Consider the following 16,830-nt stretch of genomic DNA (forward strand, 5'->3'; position numbering starts at 1 on the left):
TACCTATTATTGTGATTAATATCCTGAGAAGGGTTATTGGCTCTAGGAACCTGTTTTAGAACCATAGTCCCACCCTTTTGAGAGGAACACATATTAGGGGTCTATAGAGCTTTCAACTTAGGAATGCCCTTGTTAAGTATCACAGGAGCAATATTCTACCTCTATTTTCAAATTACATAAAACATAAAAAAAAAAGATTTTTTTTTTCACTTCATAACAAGTATCATGCATTTCATTTCGTGAAAATTTTAAAAAATAAACTCTTACATCCTATCATGCATTTCAAAAAGAATCCCATAAAATAAAATAGATAACTTCATTGATAGCATGCTGCATTCATTTCTAGGTTGTTGGAGAGTCATAAAGACTTAAGTCGCTGTGAACACCTTTCGAGAAGTCATGGAATCAGGTTTAAGGAAAACTTTAAAGTTAAAGGTCAGACAAACTAACTTGAGCAGTTTGAGAACTCTCAGTAACATGTTAAAAGGCGGTCAGCGACGAACTTTTGTTGTTCGATATGGAAAAATCCTTAACCTATTGGAAGTAGACGTACAAGAGGGAGCTGTCACTGCCCTAGCCCAATTTTATGATCCTCCCTTGAGATCCTTCCTTTTTCAAGATTTTCAACTGGCACCATTACTTGAGGAATTCAAACAAATACTAGGTATTGGCTTAGGAAATAAAAAGCCGTATATGTACATGGGACATTATCCTTCATTAGCCAAAGTTGCCATCTCCTTAGGGACTAATGTCAGAGAACTAGCAAGCAAGAAAGAGACGAAAGGGGGAATTGAAGGTTTCTCGCGAACTAACCTTGAGCGATATGCGCTAAGCTTAGCAGAGAATGAGAGATGGGGTGCTTTCATGGATGTGCTCGCCCTCATTATTTATGGGATTGTCTTATTCCCAAACATTGAAAACTTTATTGACTTTGCTGCAATTGATGTCTTCTTAGCTTTCAAACATGAGAAAAGAAGTCCTGTACCAGCCATTCTTGCAGATACATATCATTCTCTTACCTTGCGTCATGAAAAAAAGGGTGGGACAATTTTGTGTTGTATACCAATACTATACTCGTGGTTCACATCCTACATGTTCAAGAGAGGAAGTCAGATTGAGATTAAAAATAAGAGTGAATGGGCTTACAGCATAGCTAATCTTAGCGAAAAGACCATTTCTTGGTACTTGCGAGAACAAAACATCGATAAAGTGATTTGTCAATGTGGAGATTTCCCAAACGTACCACTCATGGGTACAAAAGGATGTGTAAACTACAATCCCTCTCTTGCGTTGAGACAACTCGGTTATCCGATTAGGAGCCCACCGGTTGAAGATTCGATCACTCCTTTCATGGTCTATGATATGACTAAGGAGTTGGATTTGCTTAACAAGATTAGACAGTCTTGGGATAAAGTGATTAAAAAAGGGAGGGAATTGGGAAAAAGAAATTGTAATGTGGAGTTGAGTTATCAGCAGTGGCTCAATGAGAGAGTCCAACATGTTAAATTACCATTCCAAGGTCCTATTCCAGTTATTAAAGAAATGCCAATTCAAGAACCCATGAGTCAAGAAGAGGTCGAAAAACTTAAAAAAGAGTTGGCTAAATCTGAGAAAGAAAAAGAAGATATGAAGAGGGAGTTAATACAGGCCCGCCAAGAGTATCAAGCAATGCAAAGAGAAATTTCCCAAGTAAGACAATGTGTTGAACTAGCCAATAAGCGAGCGAGAATTGAAGAAGAAAGTAAGTTGAATACCCGCAGTTGTTTAGAGGCCGCTTCCACAGAATTAAAGATGCGAAGAAATGAACGTGATCAAGCTAGGGTTGATGGTGAACGATGGAGAGAGGCTTGGGAAACATCCAAAAAAGCTGAAAAAGCAGCACAAAAACAACTGGAGGATTTGAAAGAACAACTCAAAAGGGTAGTGGCTGAGTATGAAAGTAGAGTTCAAGATGAAAAAAGACTAAATTTCAATCTGAATATGGACTATCAAGCCACATTGGGAGAGAAAAATCATCAGGTTATGGGCCTACAGGAAGAAATAAGGCAATTAAGGGACGTCATCGGAATACATGAAGAAAATCAAAGAATTTGGGCATATAATCTTGTGGATCGAGTTCAGCAAGTTAAAAACATGCTCCATGACACTTCTCACCTACTACAACGAGCTGAGGGAATGGCAATCCCACATTCCACTCCCAAAGAAATTTATGACTTCCTTGAATACTGTAGAGATATGATAGCAAAAATGAGAGAGATGGTTGTTAGCGGTGAATAATTTAAGTTATCATGATGTATTATACTATTGTTATTAATAAAATTTGCCAGCTAAGAGAGGATGTTCATGCAAAAGCTACTCGTTTCATATTACGCTTAGTACTTAGAATGTGACATTCTAAAGGAAAAGTTTAATTGATAATGATCACAAAGATCCACTGATTCCATGACCTAGTATCTAGAACGTGACGATCTAAGAAACAATTAAAGAAAGATGATCCACGTGATTCATGTGATTTATGTCTCTCCAACAATTTAACATTTTCACATACATGATGCATAGTCACATTTTCATATCATTACATACTCATTAAATTTTCTTATACAGTTTTATAAAAGAAATCAATTATTGAGGCAAAGAAAGCATCCCTTCGACACCCTTACGGGACACGTACAAAGACCAAAATCATGGAAGGGATGGTAGATGACTTGGAGCAACAGCATGAGGAGCTGAGAGGAGATGTAAATCAGTTGAAAGAACAAATGGGAAAAATTTTGGACTTGTTGCAGTCAATGGAATCCAAAAAAGGGGCAAATGGAGAGTCGTCTAAACAGCCTCATGAGTCACCTGATTACCCTCCTGGGTTTACTCCACGCACGCAACCCAACCCGAATGTTCAAAGGTACACACCACCTGTCATCCTAACGACCTCAGAAAATGACCATCATGTTTCCACTTCAAACCTTCAAGGCCAAGTTCCATTACCTCCATATGGTTTACCTCCGGGATACACGCCACCTATGGCTAATATTCCTGAGGGTAATCCATCTACCTCCACCTTAAACCCATCACATCAAACACAAACCCAAAACCTAACCCTTGAAGCTAATGACCCACAAATTCCAACCCACTCAATTGCTCATGCACCACCTAATGTAAGTCATGGCGAAAGGCCTCCTAATAACCAGGGATTAGTTCCTGCACCAACTGTTATTGTACACCATCGTCATTCGGAAGATATTTCCCATGATGATAAGCTTCAATCGTTGGAAGATAGATTAAAGGCCATAGAGGGATTCGACAATTATGGTTTCAATGCTGTGGACTTGTGTCTGGTTCCTGATGTTATAATTCCTCCCAAGTTTAAAGTTCCAGAACTTGATAAATACAAGGGAGATACATGCCCAAGGAATCATCTCACTATGTATTGTCGAAAGATGGCCTCCTGTGCTCATGATGACAAATTGTTGATTCACTTCTTCCAAGAAAGCCTTATTGGAGCAGCATTAAGTTGGTACATGAGCCTGGAGCGAGGAAGAGTACGCACATGGAAAGACTTGGCAGAGGCTTTCTTGAAACAGTACAAGTATAATATGGACATGGCCCCAGATCGCACACAGTTACAAAATATGATAAAGAAAGAGAATGAGACCTTCAAGGAATATGCCCAACGATGGAGAGGGGTAGCTGCTCAGGTACAACCTCCATTATTGGAAAAAGAGATGGTCACGATGTTCATTGATACACTCCAATCCCCCTTTTATGACAGGATGATTGGAAATGTATCATCAAACTTTTCAGATTTGGTCATCATTGGAGATAGGGTTGAGATGGGAGTTAGAAATGGGAAGATTGCACACATGACAACAGGATCCACAACCATCAAGAAACCCTTAGAAACCACAAATAAGAGGAAAGGAGGTGAAACAAATGCAGTGATGACAACACCAGTCAGACCTAACTACAATCCTATTTCTTTCATACCCAATTATAGACCCCAATATATGTATAACCCACAAATTGCAGCAGTTTCTTTGCCACCATACCCGCAACCTTATCCATCTAGAATGCCTTATCGGCCACCTACAGCGCCACCACAATTTCAAGTACCCCAAGAAAATCAATCGGCAATTTCGCCTCCCATGGTGAATAATGCTCAAAGAAGGGGAAATAATCAACCAAGGACTCTAGCTCCGATCCCTATGACCTACACTGAACTGCTACCACATCTGGTTCAAAATGCTCTAGTTGAGCCTCTTCCTATAAAGCCTGTCCAACCTCCATATCCAAGAGGTTTTGATTCAAATGCCAAATGTGAATATCATGCTGGGGCAATAGGCCATTCAACTGAGAAATGTTGGGGTTTGAAACACAAGGTACAAGACTTGATAGATGCAGGATTATTAAGCTTTAAGGAAAGCGAGCCGAATGTAAGAAATAATCCACTTCCAGGTCATGGGACTTCATCGGTTAATGCTATCAAAGAAGAATGTACTCCACAAGTGACAGAAGTAGAGAAGATCCGAACCCCCATGAGATTCATTTTTTCAGAATTGTGCAAATATGGGATGATTAAGGGAGAGTCTCGCAAAGTAGGAGTATGCGATTTCCACCCTATAACCACACATTCTATTGAGGAATGTGGCAAATTCAAGGAAATATTACAAGGCATGATTAACTCAAACTTTGTTCAGGTGAGCCAGGTGCGTACAAAAGAGGATGTATTGATGATTCAATCAAACGAAAAGTCCAGCATGACTACTCCAAAACCACTGGTAATCACTTTCACAAAAAACACTTTCGCGTCAACACCTAGTACCCTTAAGCCACTTGTTGTGCAAATTCCAGCTCCTTTCCATTACAAGGACACTAAGGCGGTTCCATGGTGTTACGAAATGAAGGTAGAAAGTGAATATGTGAATGCCCAACAAAAAGAAGGAATTGACACTACAGAAACCAACGTAACAAATATCGCAGGAGTAGGTGGAATGACCCGTAGTGGTAGAGTCTATACTCCAGAAGAGTTAAGAGTAGAAGGCTTGACAAAAAACCATAAGCAAAAGGAAAATACAATTATCAATGAAGAGGTTTCAAGTGTTAAGAGGAGAGATGATGAAAAAGTCATGGGGAAAAAGAAAAAGGAAGTGTCGGATGAAGAAGTCTCAGAATTTCTTAAGTTTATTCGACAAAGTGAGTACAAGCTCATTGATCAATTAAATCATACTCCTGCAAGGGTATCTTTGTTATCAGTGCTGATGAATTCTGAAAGTCATAGAAAATTATTGATGAAGATCTTGAATGAAGCTCATGTGTCCAATGACATCACATTAGACACATTTGGCGGCATTGTTGGTAACATTACAGCTAATAACCACCTCACTTTCACAGATGATGAAGTCCCAGCTGAAGGAAGGGGACATAACAAGGCTTTACACATCTCTGTGAAATGCGCAAATCACATTTTGGCTAGAGTGCTTATCGATAATGGGTCCTCATTAAATGTGATGCCCAAGTCAACACTGGATCGATTGTCTTGTGATGGGACACATATGAAACCCAGTTCTATGATTGTGAGGGCCTTTGATGGATCACGAAGGGAAGTTATGGGGGAGATCGAAATCCCTGTCCAAATTGGCCCATTCACCTTCAACATAACTTTTCAAGTCATGGATATTAAACCTGCATACAGTTGTTTATTGGGAAGACCATGGATCCATTCAGCTGGGGTTGTTCCCTCTTCTTTACATCAGAAGCTGAAATTTATTGTGGAGGACAAGCTAGTGATTGTCTCGGGTGAGGAAGACATGTTGGTGAGTTGTCCTGCTCCCACCCGTTATATTGAAGCAGCTGAGGAGGCTTTGGAAACTTCGTTTCAGTCATTGGAAATAATTAGTACTGCTTATGTTGAATCTCCAATGGGAAGTCCACAACCATCAAGTGCATCCATGATGGTTGCAAAGGTCATGATGAATGGAGGGTATCAGCCAGGACTTGGGTTGGGAACATGCTTGGAAGGAGTCACGAAATTAATAGAATTGCCAGAAAACAAGGGTCGATGGGGGTTAGGGTACAAACCTACTCAAGCCGATAAAAGAAGAATGGCAGAAGAAAATAGAGAGAAAAGGTTGGCTCGTCTAGAGAATCGAGAGCCTAAAGTTCAGAGGATTCCCATTTGTCATCTTTATCAAAGCTTTCAAAGTGGAGGGGTGGTGCACGCAGACCAAGTGGCTATGATTAAGGAAGATAATGATGATAATCACGCCAACTTTGTGTGTCCGTGTGATCCATGTGAAGAGCTCCATAATTGGAAGATCATTGAATTTCCTGTGACTCTTAATTCAATTTCAAAGTAATTGTCACACAAACTCTACAATTATTCCCGTGATTTTAGTATGACTTTTTGTTAATGGGCTTGCATGTTGTCTTTCAGTATATCATATGAATGAAATGCATTTTGATCTTTTTGTCATATGTTCTCTCTATCCTTTAATCTTTCTTTTCTCTCATTTATTGCTCCAACCTTCATTTTCTTTCATCAACCCTAAATTGCAGATTCAATAATAACCATGCCAAAAATAATAACGCTAATATCCCATGTCACGATTTTGATCACCCCATTAATGAGGCTGAAGAAGATGACAATGACCTGAGCACTCCACCAGAAATAGAAAGGTTGATAGAACAAGAGGATCGGGTGATCCAACCCCATGAAGAGGAACTTGAAGTAATCAATCTGGGAAATGAAAATGATAAAAAAGAAATAAAAATAGGAGTTGCTATAAAAGGGGAAGAAAGAAATAAGTTGCTAAAGTTGTTATTTGAGTATGCTGATGTCTTCGCGTGGTCATACCAAGACATGCCTGGGTTGGATTCTAGCATAGTTGAGCATCACTTGCCATTGAACCCAGAATGCACACCAGTTAAGCAAAAATTGAGGCGCATGAAGCCAGAGGTCTCTTTAAAGATAAAAGAAGAAGTAAAGAAACAATTTGATGTTGGATTCCTTGCAGTGGCAAAGTACCCTCAATGGGTTGCCAATATAGTTCCTGTCCCAAAGAAAGATGGAAAAGTTCGAATGTGTGTTGACTATAGAGACCTTAACAGAGCTAGTCCCAAAGATGACTTTCCATTGCCACATATAGATGTTCTAGTGGATAACACTGCCCGACATGCTTTCTTTTCGTTCATGGATGGATTTTCAGGATATAATCAAATAAGGCTGGCTCCTGAAGATATGGAGAAAACTACATTCATTACATCATGGGGAACATTTTGTTATAAAGTGATGCCCTTTGGATTGAAGAATGCTGGAGCAACCTATCAACGAGCTATGGTGACTTTGTTTCATGATATGATGCATAAAGAGATTGAAGTTTATGTCGATGATATGATTGCTAAGTCCAGGACGGAGGTAGAACATATCACAAATCTACAAAAGCTATTTGTGCGGCTAAGGAAGTATAAGCTCCGACTTAACCCTGCCAAATGTACTTTTGGTGTGAAGTCAGGAAAATTGTTGGGATTCGTGGTTAATGAAAATGGTATAGAGGTGGATCCTGACAAAGTGAGAGCAATTTTAGAAATGCCAGCTCCAAGTACTGAAAAAGAAGTTCGTGGTTTCTTGGGGAGGTTGAACTATATTGCCAGGTTCATATCTCAATTAACTGCAACCTGCAATCCGATTTTCAAGTTACTGCGCAAGAGTCAACCAGTGATATGGAATGAAGATTGTCAAAAAGCTTTTGAGAAGATGAAGCAGTATTTACAAAACCCTCCAGTTTTGGTACCTCCCACCTCGGGGAGACCTCTCATTTTGTATATCTCGGTACTTGAGGAATCTATGGGTTGTGCACTGGGGCAACATGATGCATCTGGAAGAAAAGAACAAGCAATCTATTACTTGAGCAAAAGGTTTACAGATTGTGAAAGAAGGTACTCTCTGGTAGAGCGAACCTGTTGTGCTTTGGCTTGGGTTACTCGACGTTTAAGACAATACATGTTAAGTCACACTACTTGGTTAGTGTCCAAGATGGATCCGATCAAGTATATATTTGAAAAGCCTGCTTTAACGGGTCGAATCGCTCGCTGGCAAATGTTATTATCAGAGTATGATATTGTGTATGTAACCCAAAAGGCTGTTAAAGGCAGTGCGTTGGCTGAGTATTTGGCTCATCAACCCATAGACGATTATCAATCAATACAATATGATTTTCCAGATGAAGATATCATGGCTTTGTTTGAGGAGGGAGAGTCCATAAATAGAAAGAAGTGGATGTTGTTATTTGATGGAGCTTCTAATGCACTGGGGCATGGAATTGGGGCAGTGTTGATCACTCCAGAGGACCGATTAATCCCTTTCACTGCAAGGTTGGGTTTTGATTGTACTAACAATGTGGCAGAGTATGAAGCATGTGCAATGGGGGTTCTAGCAGCTTTGGAGTTCAAGGCTAGAGTGTTAGAAGTTTATGGAGACTCAGCATTGGTTGTCCATCAACTCAGAGATGAGTGGGAAACTCGGGATTCTAAATTAATCCCATACCACTCATACATCAAAAATTTAATGGAACAATTTGAGGAAATAACTTTCCATCACATCCCTCGCGAGGAAAATCAACTGGCTGATGCCTTGGCTACATTATCTTCGATGTTCAAGATTAGTCAAGGAAAAGAGGTTCCACTGATAAGAATACATAATCAAGGTCAACCAGCATATTGTCAAGCAATAGAAGAAGAACCAGATGGAAAACCATGGTTTTATGACATCAAACGCTATCTAAAAGACAGAGAATACCCTCCTAGAGCTTCAGAAAATGACAAGAAAACTTTAAGGAGGTTGGCAATGAGTTTCTTCTTAAATGGAGAAGTACTTTATAAAAGAAATCATGACATGGTATTGCTTAGATGCGTTGATGCTAAAGAAGCTATAGAAATCATGGAAGAAATCCATGAAGGTTCATTTGGAACACATGCAAATGGACATGTAATGGCAAGAAAGATCCTAAGATCTGGCTATTATTGGTTGACCATGGAGGCTGATTGCTGTAGTCATGTGAGGAAGTGTCACAAGTGCCAAATTTATGCAGATAATATTCATGTTCCCCCAACATCTTTGAATGTATTGGCCGCTCCATGGCCCTTTTCAATGTGGGGAATAGACGTGATTGGTCCAATAGAACCAAAAGCATCCAATGGGCATCGATTCATTCTTGTTGCTATCGACTATTTCACTAAATGGGTTGAAGCAGCTTCTTATGCCAGTGTGACCAGAAATGTGGTGGTCAAATTCATCAAGAGAGATTTAATTTGTAGATACGGGTTGCCAAGTCGGATCATTACTGACAATGGGACCAATTTGAACAACAAAATGATGAAAGAGTTGTGTGAAAGTTTCAAGATTCAACATCACAATTCTTCACCATATCGCCCTAAGATGAATGGGGCAGTGGAAGCAGCAAACAAGAATATTAAAAAGATTATTCAAAAGATGGTGGTCACCTACAGGGATTGGCACGAAATGCTTTTTTTTGCCCTACATGGATATCGCACTTTCGTTCGCACCTCTACTGGGGCAACTCCATATTCGCTGGTTTATGGTATGGAAGCAGTACTTCCCATTGAGGTTGAGATACCTTCTCTAAGAGTATTGGCTGAAACCAAACTTGAGGAAGCGGAATGGGTTCAGGCTCGCTATGATCAGTTGAACCTCATTGAAGAGAAAAGATTGAATGCCTTATGTCATGGTCAATTATATCAAAAAAGGATCAAGAGAGCTTTTGACAAAAAGGTTCATCCGCGAGAGTTTCAAGAAGGAGATTTGGTATTAAAAAAGATATTGCCACCCCAAAGAGATCATAGAGGGAAATGGACCCCGAATTATGAAGGGCCCTATATGGTAAAAAAGGCTTTTTCAGGAGGAGCTTTGATTCTCACAAATATGGATGGAGAAGATCTGTTGAATCCGATAAACTCTGATGCAGTCAAGAAATACTATGCATAAAGGAGAGCACAAAATAATAACAAAAAGAAAAGGCTCGCTAGGCTGAAAACCTGAAAAGGCAGCTTAGGCAAAATTTAGAGTGACCTGATAGGCTGAAAACTCGAAAAGAGCGGCCTATGCAAAAGTTAAGGTCTAAAAAAAAAAAATAAAAGAAATACCCATTAGACTGAAGGGGCAACTTTAACAAATGCAACTTTTCTAAAGAAAGGCGGAGAAGGAGGAAGTAGATATGACAACCAAAGTGCGAAGCCGGGGCAAACTGGAAGGCCAAGGCAATATTAAGATGCTCAACAAGCATTTCACACCTTTAGAGGCCAATTAATGGGGTTCTCAAAATTGTTGATGTGGGGAATTAGTGTTGCTTTCCCCAAAAATATGATATGTTACTCTCCCATTGTTTTGTTTATCTCCACTCTCATATACTTGTGCTTTCTTCCTTGAAGCAATAAAAGCCCATATTCCCCACCATTCGTCATTTTTGTGTGTTTATTTCATTATTATATGCTAAAAGTGCAACATGCGATGCAAGAAAAACCAATAAATAAAGTCAAAAATAGGCTAAAATATCTCAATTACGATGATTGATTCTAAGAGTCACAAAGAAATGAAAGATCCCTAGCTAACTTTATTGAGAAGATTACAAATGTTGACAATTTTGAATTGTACTATCAGACAAGATAGCTTATCTAGCGACGCAATAATTTGACAAAAGGTCAGTCTGAACACTCATGCTCGTGAGGGGGTCAAAGGTTGGAAAAATGATGCAAAAATAATAATAATAATAATAATAATAATAATAATAATAACGGGATGAAAGGTCAAAACTCATCTTGTTATTATTTTTCCATTAAAACCATTTCATTGCATGTCATGCATACATCATGAACCGATTGAATGTTTATTACAATTTCTAAATTTGAATTTTCCTATACTTACTTGGTTGTTGTCCCGATTCTTAATGTTTCGAGCTCCCGTGCTCACTCTTTAATTTTCAAGCTTCTATCAATCGTCTGAGTCCCCGTGCTCACTTTTTTTACTTTTCAAGCCTCTATGTCCACGCTTTTAATGTTTCAAGCTTCTATCAATCGTCTGAGTCCCCGTGCTCACTCTTTTACTTTTCAAGCCTCTATGTTCACTCTTTTAATGTTCCAAGCCTCTATCAATATTTCGAGTCCCTGCACTCACTCTCAATCTTTCGAGCCCTTGTGCTCATTTTATCAATGCTTGGGCCCCCGTGTTCACTCTATCTTAAGTCCCTGTGCTCACTCTATCATTCTTTTGAGTATCTGTGCTCATTCTTTTAATTTTCAAGCCTCTACCAATCTTTTGAGTCTCTGTGCTCACTCTTTTAATCTTCAAGCCTCTATGCTCACTCTATCAATCTTTCGAGCCCCCGCGCTCACTCTTTTAATTTTCAAGCCTCTATCCATCTTTCGAGCCCCGTGCTCATTCTTTTAATTTTCAAGCCTCTATCAATCTTTTGAGCCCCCGTGCTCACTCTTTTAATTTTCAAGCTTCTATCAATCTTTCAAGCCCCTATGCTCACTCTTTTAATTTTCAAGCCTCTATGCTCACTCTATCAATCTTTTAAGCCTCGGTGCTCATTCTTTTAATGTTTCGAGCTCTGCGCTCACCTTCTTTTGTGATTCGAGCCCCCGTGATCTTAACTCCCAACAGTTTGGAACCATAGGTCTACTATTTTTGTTGCTTTTAGATCTTATATTCTCCAGTTCATGCTACAATATCGTGATTATCTTTTCTTTAATACATGCAACTTTTGTTTTAGACAAAATTGGAGTTTAAGTCTTTACTTATCTTTTACTACTATGATATGAAAACTCGTGTTACTCATATCATTTGGTAAAAGTTAAGTAAAGAGGGGCAACTGTAAACACCAATTTTTTTTTTTTTTTAAATAAAAAAACTCAGAAAATGCCAAATAGATGAAGCCAAAGTCTTGGTACTAGTAAGAAAGTCTTGGTTTTGGAACCCCATGCGGTAAAACAATTCTTAGAATTTCAAACTTAGCAAGCTGGTAGCAAAAAAAAAAAGGAGACAGATCAAAGGGAGCAGTTGGAGACTTCACGGAAGCTTTGAAAAAATTTTCGGTGCTTATAAACAATTGATAAAAGAGAGGAAAAAAATGAAAAAAAACAAAAGGGCAGTTGCCAAAAGCGAAAGGGGAAGAGCCATAAAAGGAGAAGGAAATGTCTAAACAAGGGGGAGACCGTCAATGAGGTGCAGCCTGGGAAACACCTTTGAGAAAATCATCTCTTGCACAGTGCACCTTCTTACAGGCAGGATTCACATCAAATCTGTAAGCAAGCAGCTATTTTAAAAACTTTGTGAGTATGATGTGATACATTTCAATGGTTTTGCAACCCCTGGTACTACGTTCACATTGTATAAAGATGTGTTATTGGCTTTTGTTTTTTTCCTACCATTATCAACTTTTCTTACAGCATGATTTGACATACTTTAGTGTGCTTTCACTATTTATTTCCTACACTACATTCACCATGTATATGTGTCATGAATTTTCGTTTTTTTCTTTTTAACATCAATAGCTTTAAACACGCAGTTTGCTATTTTATGTGACCCCTTATATCTTAGCTCTATTGCATTACGTAAAGGTTTAACCCCCTGAGGATGAACTTGCGTGAAATCACCGTTTGAGCTTGCATATATGAAATCTATATAAATGAAGTTTGTTAAAATAAGCGAAATGTTTATATTTTATTCTTCCTATTATTATAACAATATTAATTATATATTATTATAGGATGAACTATTAAAATTTAAATATCTTTAGTGATTAATAATAGAATGGTTAATATTCGAAATTTCAAATATGATTAATTTGACATAATATCTTTTTGATCTTAAATTCTTAGAACACAAGCCGTTACAGTTTGAAAGTTCTAAATCTTTTAGAATAAAACACTTGGTGAAAATGAAAGCTAACATTTGTAATTTAATCAATGTATAATAAACATATTTTAAAAGAAATTATTTGAATGTGACATTCTCTTGATTCTAAAGCTTAAAGGTGCAAGTTGTGACAATTTGTCACCTTAAAGCTCTTCTTATTTAAATTTTTAAAATATAATTTATATCAAAAAAATATTACCACAACATTCAATATAAAATATTCAAAGTATTTGTATCAAAAATTTTATTGGAGGAATGGTTAATTAGATGTGACATCTTTTTAACCTTAGAATTTAAAGTACAAGTTGTGACAGCTTATCTTTAAATTTTTTCTCCAAAAACAAAAATGTTCAACCAAGAAATTTTTTAACATCATAACATCTCTAGCAATAATTATAATTATAATTTTATTGAATTGACTTTGGTGTACACCTTGGTCAATTTTATTTTTTTAAGATGAATGAGCTGAGACAGTTCAAGAATCTTATATTTAACAAAAATAAAATTTAATTAAAAAATATCAACACACAAATATTTTCTACAAAGAACTACGTAACTCTGATTCTTCATTGCACATGAAGATACGTAGGAGCAAGAATTAAATCTTGTCGAGCCCAAAAAAAAAAAAATATATTTGATTATTTTAGTGAGATAAATATTTTTATAAATTATAAATAATTAGTTTAATTAATTAAAGGTAATCGTCTTAGGACGAACGTTGTGAGGTGCTAATACCTTCCTCACACGTAATTGACTCCCGAACTCAAAATTTGGTTTTCGTAGACTGTTTTCTATTTTATGGTTTTTCCAATGTTTTTCCGTAAAAAATAACATTGGTGGCGACTCCTCTTTTTCAATTTATTTTTCGCCGTCCCGTCGCGACCGAGGTTGCTACAGATAGTTACTCTCTTCACAAGTCTCTCTATTTATAGGAGATAATATAATACTTTTTCATGATTCTTTATTCATGACTTTTCATTTGTCTTTTTTATCAAAAATTTTTATTTATGACTCTTCATTCATAATTCAACCCTTCATTCATAATTGAAAATTTTGAATTGATTTTATTATAAATTATGAATGAGAATTTTGGATTGATTTTCATATTATAAATTTTAAACTCAATAATACCATAATACAATATAATCATTATGGTTAAATATTTACTATCTCAAGTGTTGGAGAGCTTAATTTTTACAACTCACCCTTTATTAAATTTGTAACTGTTTTCTACCATTTCGATTCATTCAATTTTACCTCTGGTAAGAATGTTGCATCTCTTTGTTCAAAAATTAGTCATCAGAAAATTTTGAATAATGCCTCTAGATGATTGGCTTATGTTATACGAAATAAAAACATGTTTTTTTTTATTATTATTTTGTTCATTTACCCAATACAAAGTTGTGAAGATTGAAAACGACAGATTTGGTAGAACGAATTAAAAGCTTTTATGCAGCTACTTGTCACCTTCAATGACAAAATGTCATTATGATCATTTGTTCATCTTCATAAGTAAGTTTCTATTTATCTGATGATAGTCTTTGTGTAGGACATATCATTTTCCCTTTTAAGGAAAACTTTTATGCCGAACAATTAATTTCTTAGCCCTTCATCCTTATTATATATAAATAATGTTATAGACTTGTTACTAATATATTGACGTAGGTTTGAAAAAAACAGCAAAAGGCAAAAGAAGGAGGACGAAGGATTGATCCATTTCATTAGCCAGAGCAGGATTTCACGTACATAACATTTAACTCGTGTAAAAAATATGAAAACAAAAAATTATTTTTTTACTTCTTCATCAAATTCATGAAAACATGGATCAATGACACACTTAGTTTAATTGATGATTTTAAAGATTTTTGTTATTTTCCGTAAAAAAAGAAAGGGTGAATTTTGTTTTCTACCTTTGTTTATTCCATTTTTTCTCTCCTAATTTAATTGTTATTATGTCCTTTAGAAAAAATATGAAATGTTATTTCAGACCCTAATGAAACTTCTATCTTTATTTCATCTTGTAGATTAATTTTTAATTTTGAAATAATAAGTGAATTATGTTTGTTGAGTAAAAATAAAATATACAATTTTAAATCTATAAATCAAATGTGCATTGAAGTTTTTTTTATAAGTTTTTTTTTTTATCTTTCTTATAAGTTTTTTTTAACATGTATTTTTTCTACACCACCATGTATTTTTTATTGCTGTAAAAAAAATCTATTTTTTATTACTTGACAACGCCCCATACTTGTTTTATAGAAATCATTTTTCTTTTTAATCATTGAACACATTTAGAACACGGCTCACTAATTAAAAGATGTTAAAGAAAAATTTAGAAAGTATTATTATTAGTATTTATCTCTATCATTTGTGGTTCATAATAATCATAACAGATTTTTTGTCCTCTAATTAACTCCATAAATATGATAATTAAATATCATAATTAACATGAAATCTATCTCATTATTTTTTAGATAATTTTGATAATGTGTCAATAATTTGTGATGGTAAGTGACAAATTCAAAATCTTAAGTTAATGGAATAGTTTTTTTTTATAAATAAATTAATAAATCATTATCATATATATAAATAAAATATAAATATAAAAAATAATCATTACTGAATTTAATATATAAAATAGGAGATGTGAAATATAATATTTTTAAATATATATTAATAATTTAAATAAAATGAGAGGAAATATTTGTTGACCCTCACTATAATATAAATTCGTCACCAATGAAAGTCCTTATCATAATTCGCTTCTATCTTATCTGCATTGTCTTCCCCTACAAGTGGGTAATTGGTATGCAACTATGCATTGTTGGAAGAGTCAATTAACACACTGATATAGCTTACATTCTCTATGATTCTTAGCGGTTTAATTACTATTTTTTCTCTATATTTTTATCAATTTTATTTTTAAATTTTTATAATTAAAATACTTTATTTTAATATATATATATATATATATTCTTTTTAGTCTTTATAATTTTATAAACTTTATTTTTTAATCTTTTTAATTTTATAAATTTTATCTTTTCAGTCTTTATAAAAATATAACATAAACTAAAATAGAATATTTTTACTTTAAAAATTTAAAAATAAAGTTAATAAAACTATAGGAGTGAAAGAGTAATTAAACATTTACTGATTTAAGCCATTTAATGTATGAAATTTAATTTGTTTTAAACTTATTTACATGTTGAAATCGTGTATTTTCACCTCAATAGTTCAATCATATAACTATCTACATATATTCTCACATATCAATATATATATACCCAATCACACCTAGCAACACATAACATACAATAGATTCATCTAATCTATCCATTTTCAGCAATTAATCATATAAATAAGAAGTTGTTATAAGGCTACCCACGCTCAACACTATCCACCTCGCCTTTAACATCATTAAGATAAATAGCCCTCTACCTCGTTTAGGCTCAATGTCATATAACCCGCGCTTGACATGGATTAGGTAGGGATCCATGGGTCTTCACGTTTAGCGTAACAAAATCTCATGCCCAACCCCAATCTAGGTAGAGATAATACTTTCTTCTCACATCTAACATCACTTTTTTGGTGCCTGACTCCAAGGTGTCATTCAAATCACGTTTAACGCCATTTCAACTTGAGACAATTCTCTTTCCTCATGCCTGACGCCACCAATTTTGCGCTCAACGTAAACAAGACAAAAAACCTCTTATTGAAATCATGTCTGACGCCATGAAGGCATGTCCAATGCAATGGTGAGTTTTGCACTTGTAGATTCACAAATTTGACTCAAACCACCTTATCGAAATCTAAAAAATTCCAAACATGCATTGTAATATATCATTCAAGTACATCATCAACATTTCATTCTACACTAGAATAGCAACATGCAACACAAATATGAC

At 35.7% G+C, this 16,830-nt stretch overlaps 1 protein-coding gene across 1 annotated transcript; it reads left to right on the forward strand.

Moving 5' to 3' along the window:
* Positions 1-2,684: 2,684 nt before the first annotated feature.
* LOC109799282 (uncharacterized) lies at positions 2,685-6,350 on the forward strand. Its single transcript, XM_083073777.1, has one exon. The coding sequence runs from the start codon at positions 2,685-2,687 to the stop codon at positions 6,348-6,350; it is 3,666 nt and encodes a 1,221-aa protein (XP_082929903.1).
* The last annotated feature ends 10,480 nt before the right edge of the window (positions 6,351-16,830 follow it).

Source organism: Cajanus cajan, chromosome 4 (genome assembly GCF_000230855.2).
Source record: "Cajanus cajan strain Asha chromosome 4, NIPB_CcT2T_4, whole genome shotgun sequence".
NCBI classification, from domain to species: Eukaryota; Viridiplantae; Streptophyta; class Magnoliopsida; order Fabales; family Fabaceae; genus Cajanus; species Cajanus cajan.

Coding starts and splice junctions, on each gene's coding strand:
- LOC109799282 (XM_083073777.1), top strand. CDS start 2,685: ATGGAAGGGATGGTAGATGACTTGGAGCAACAGCATGAGGAGCTGAGA.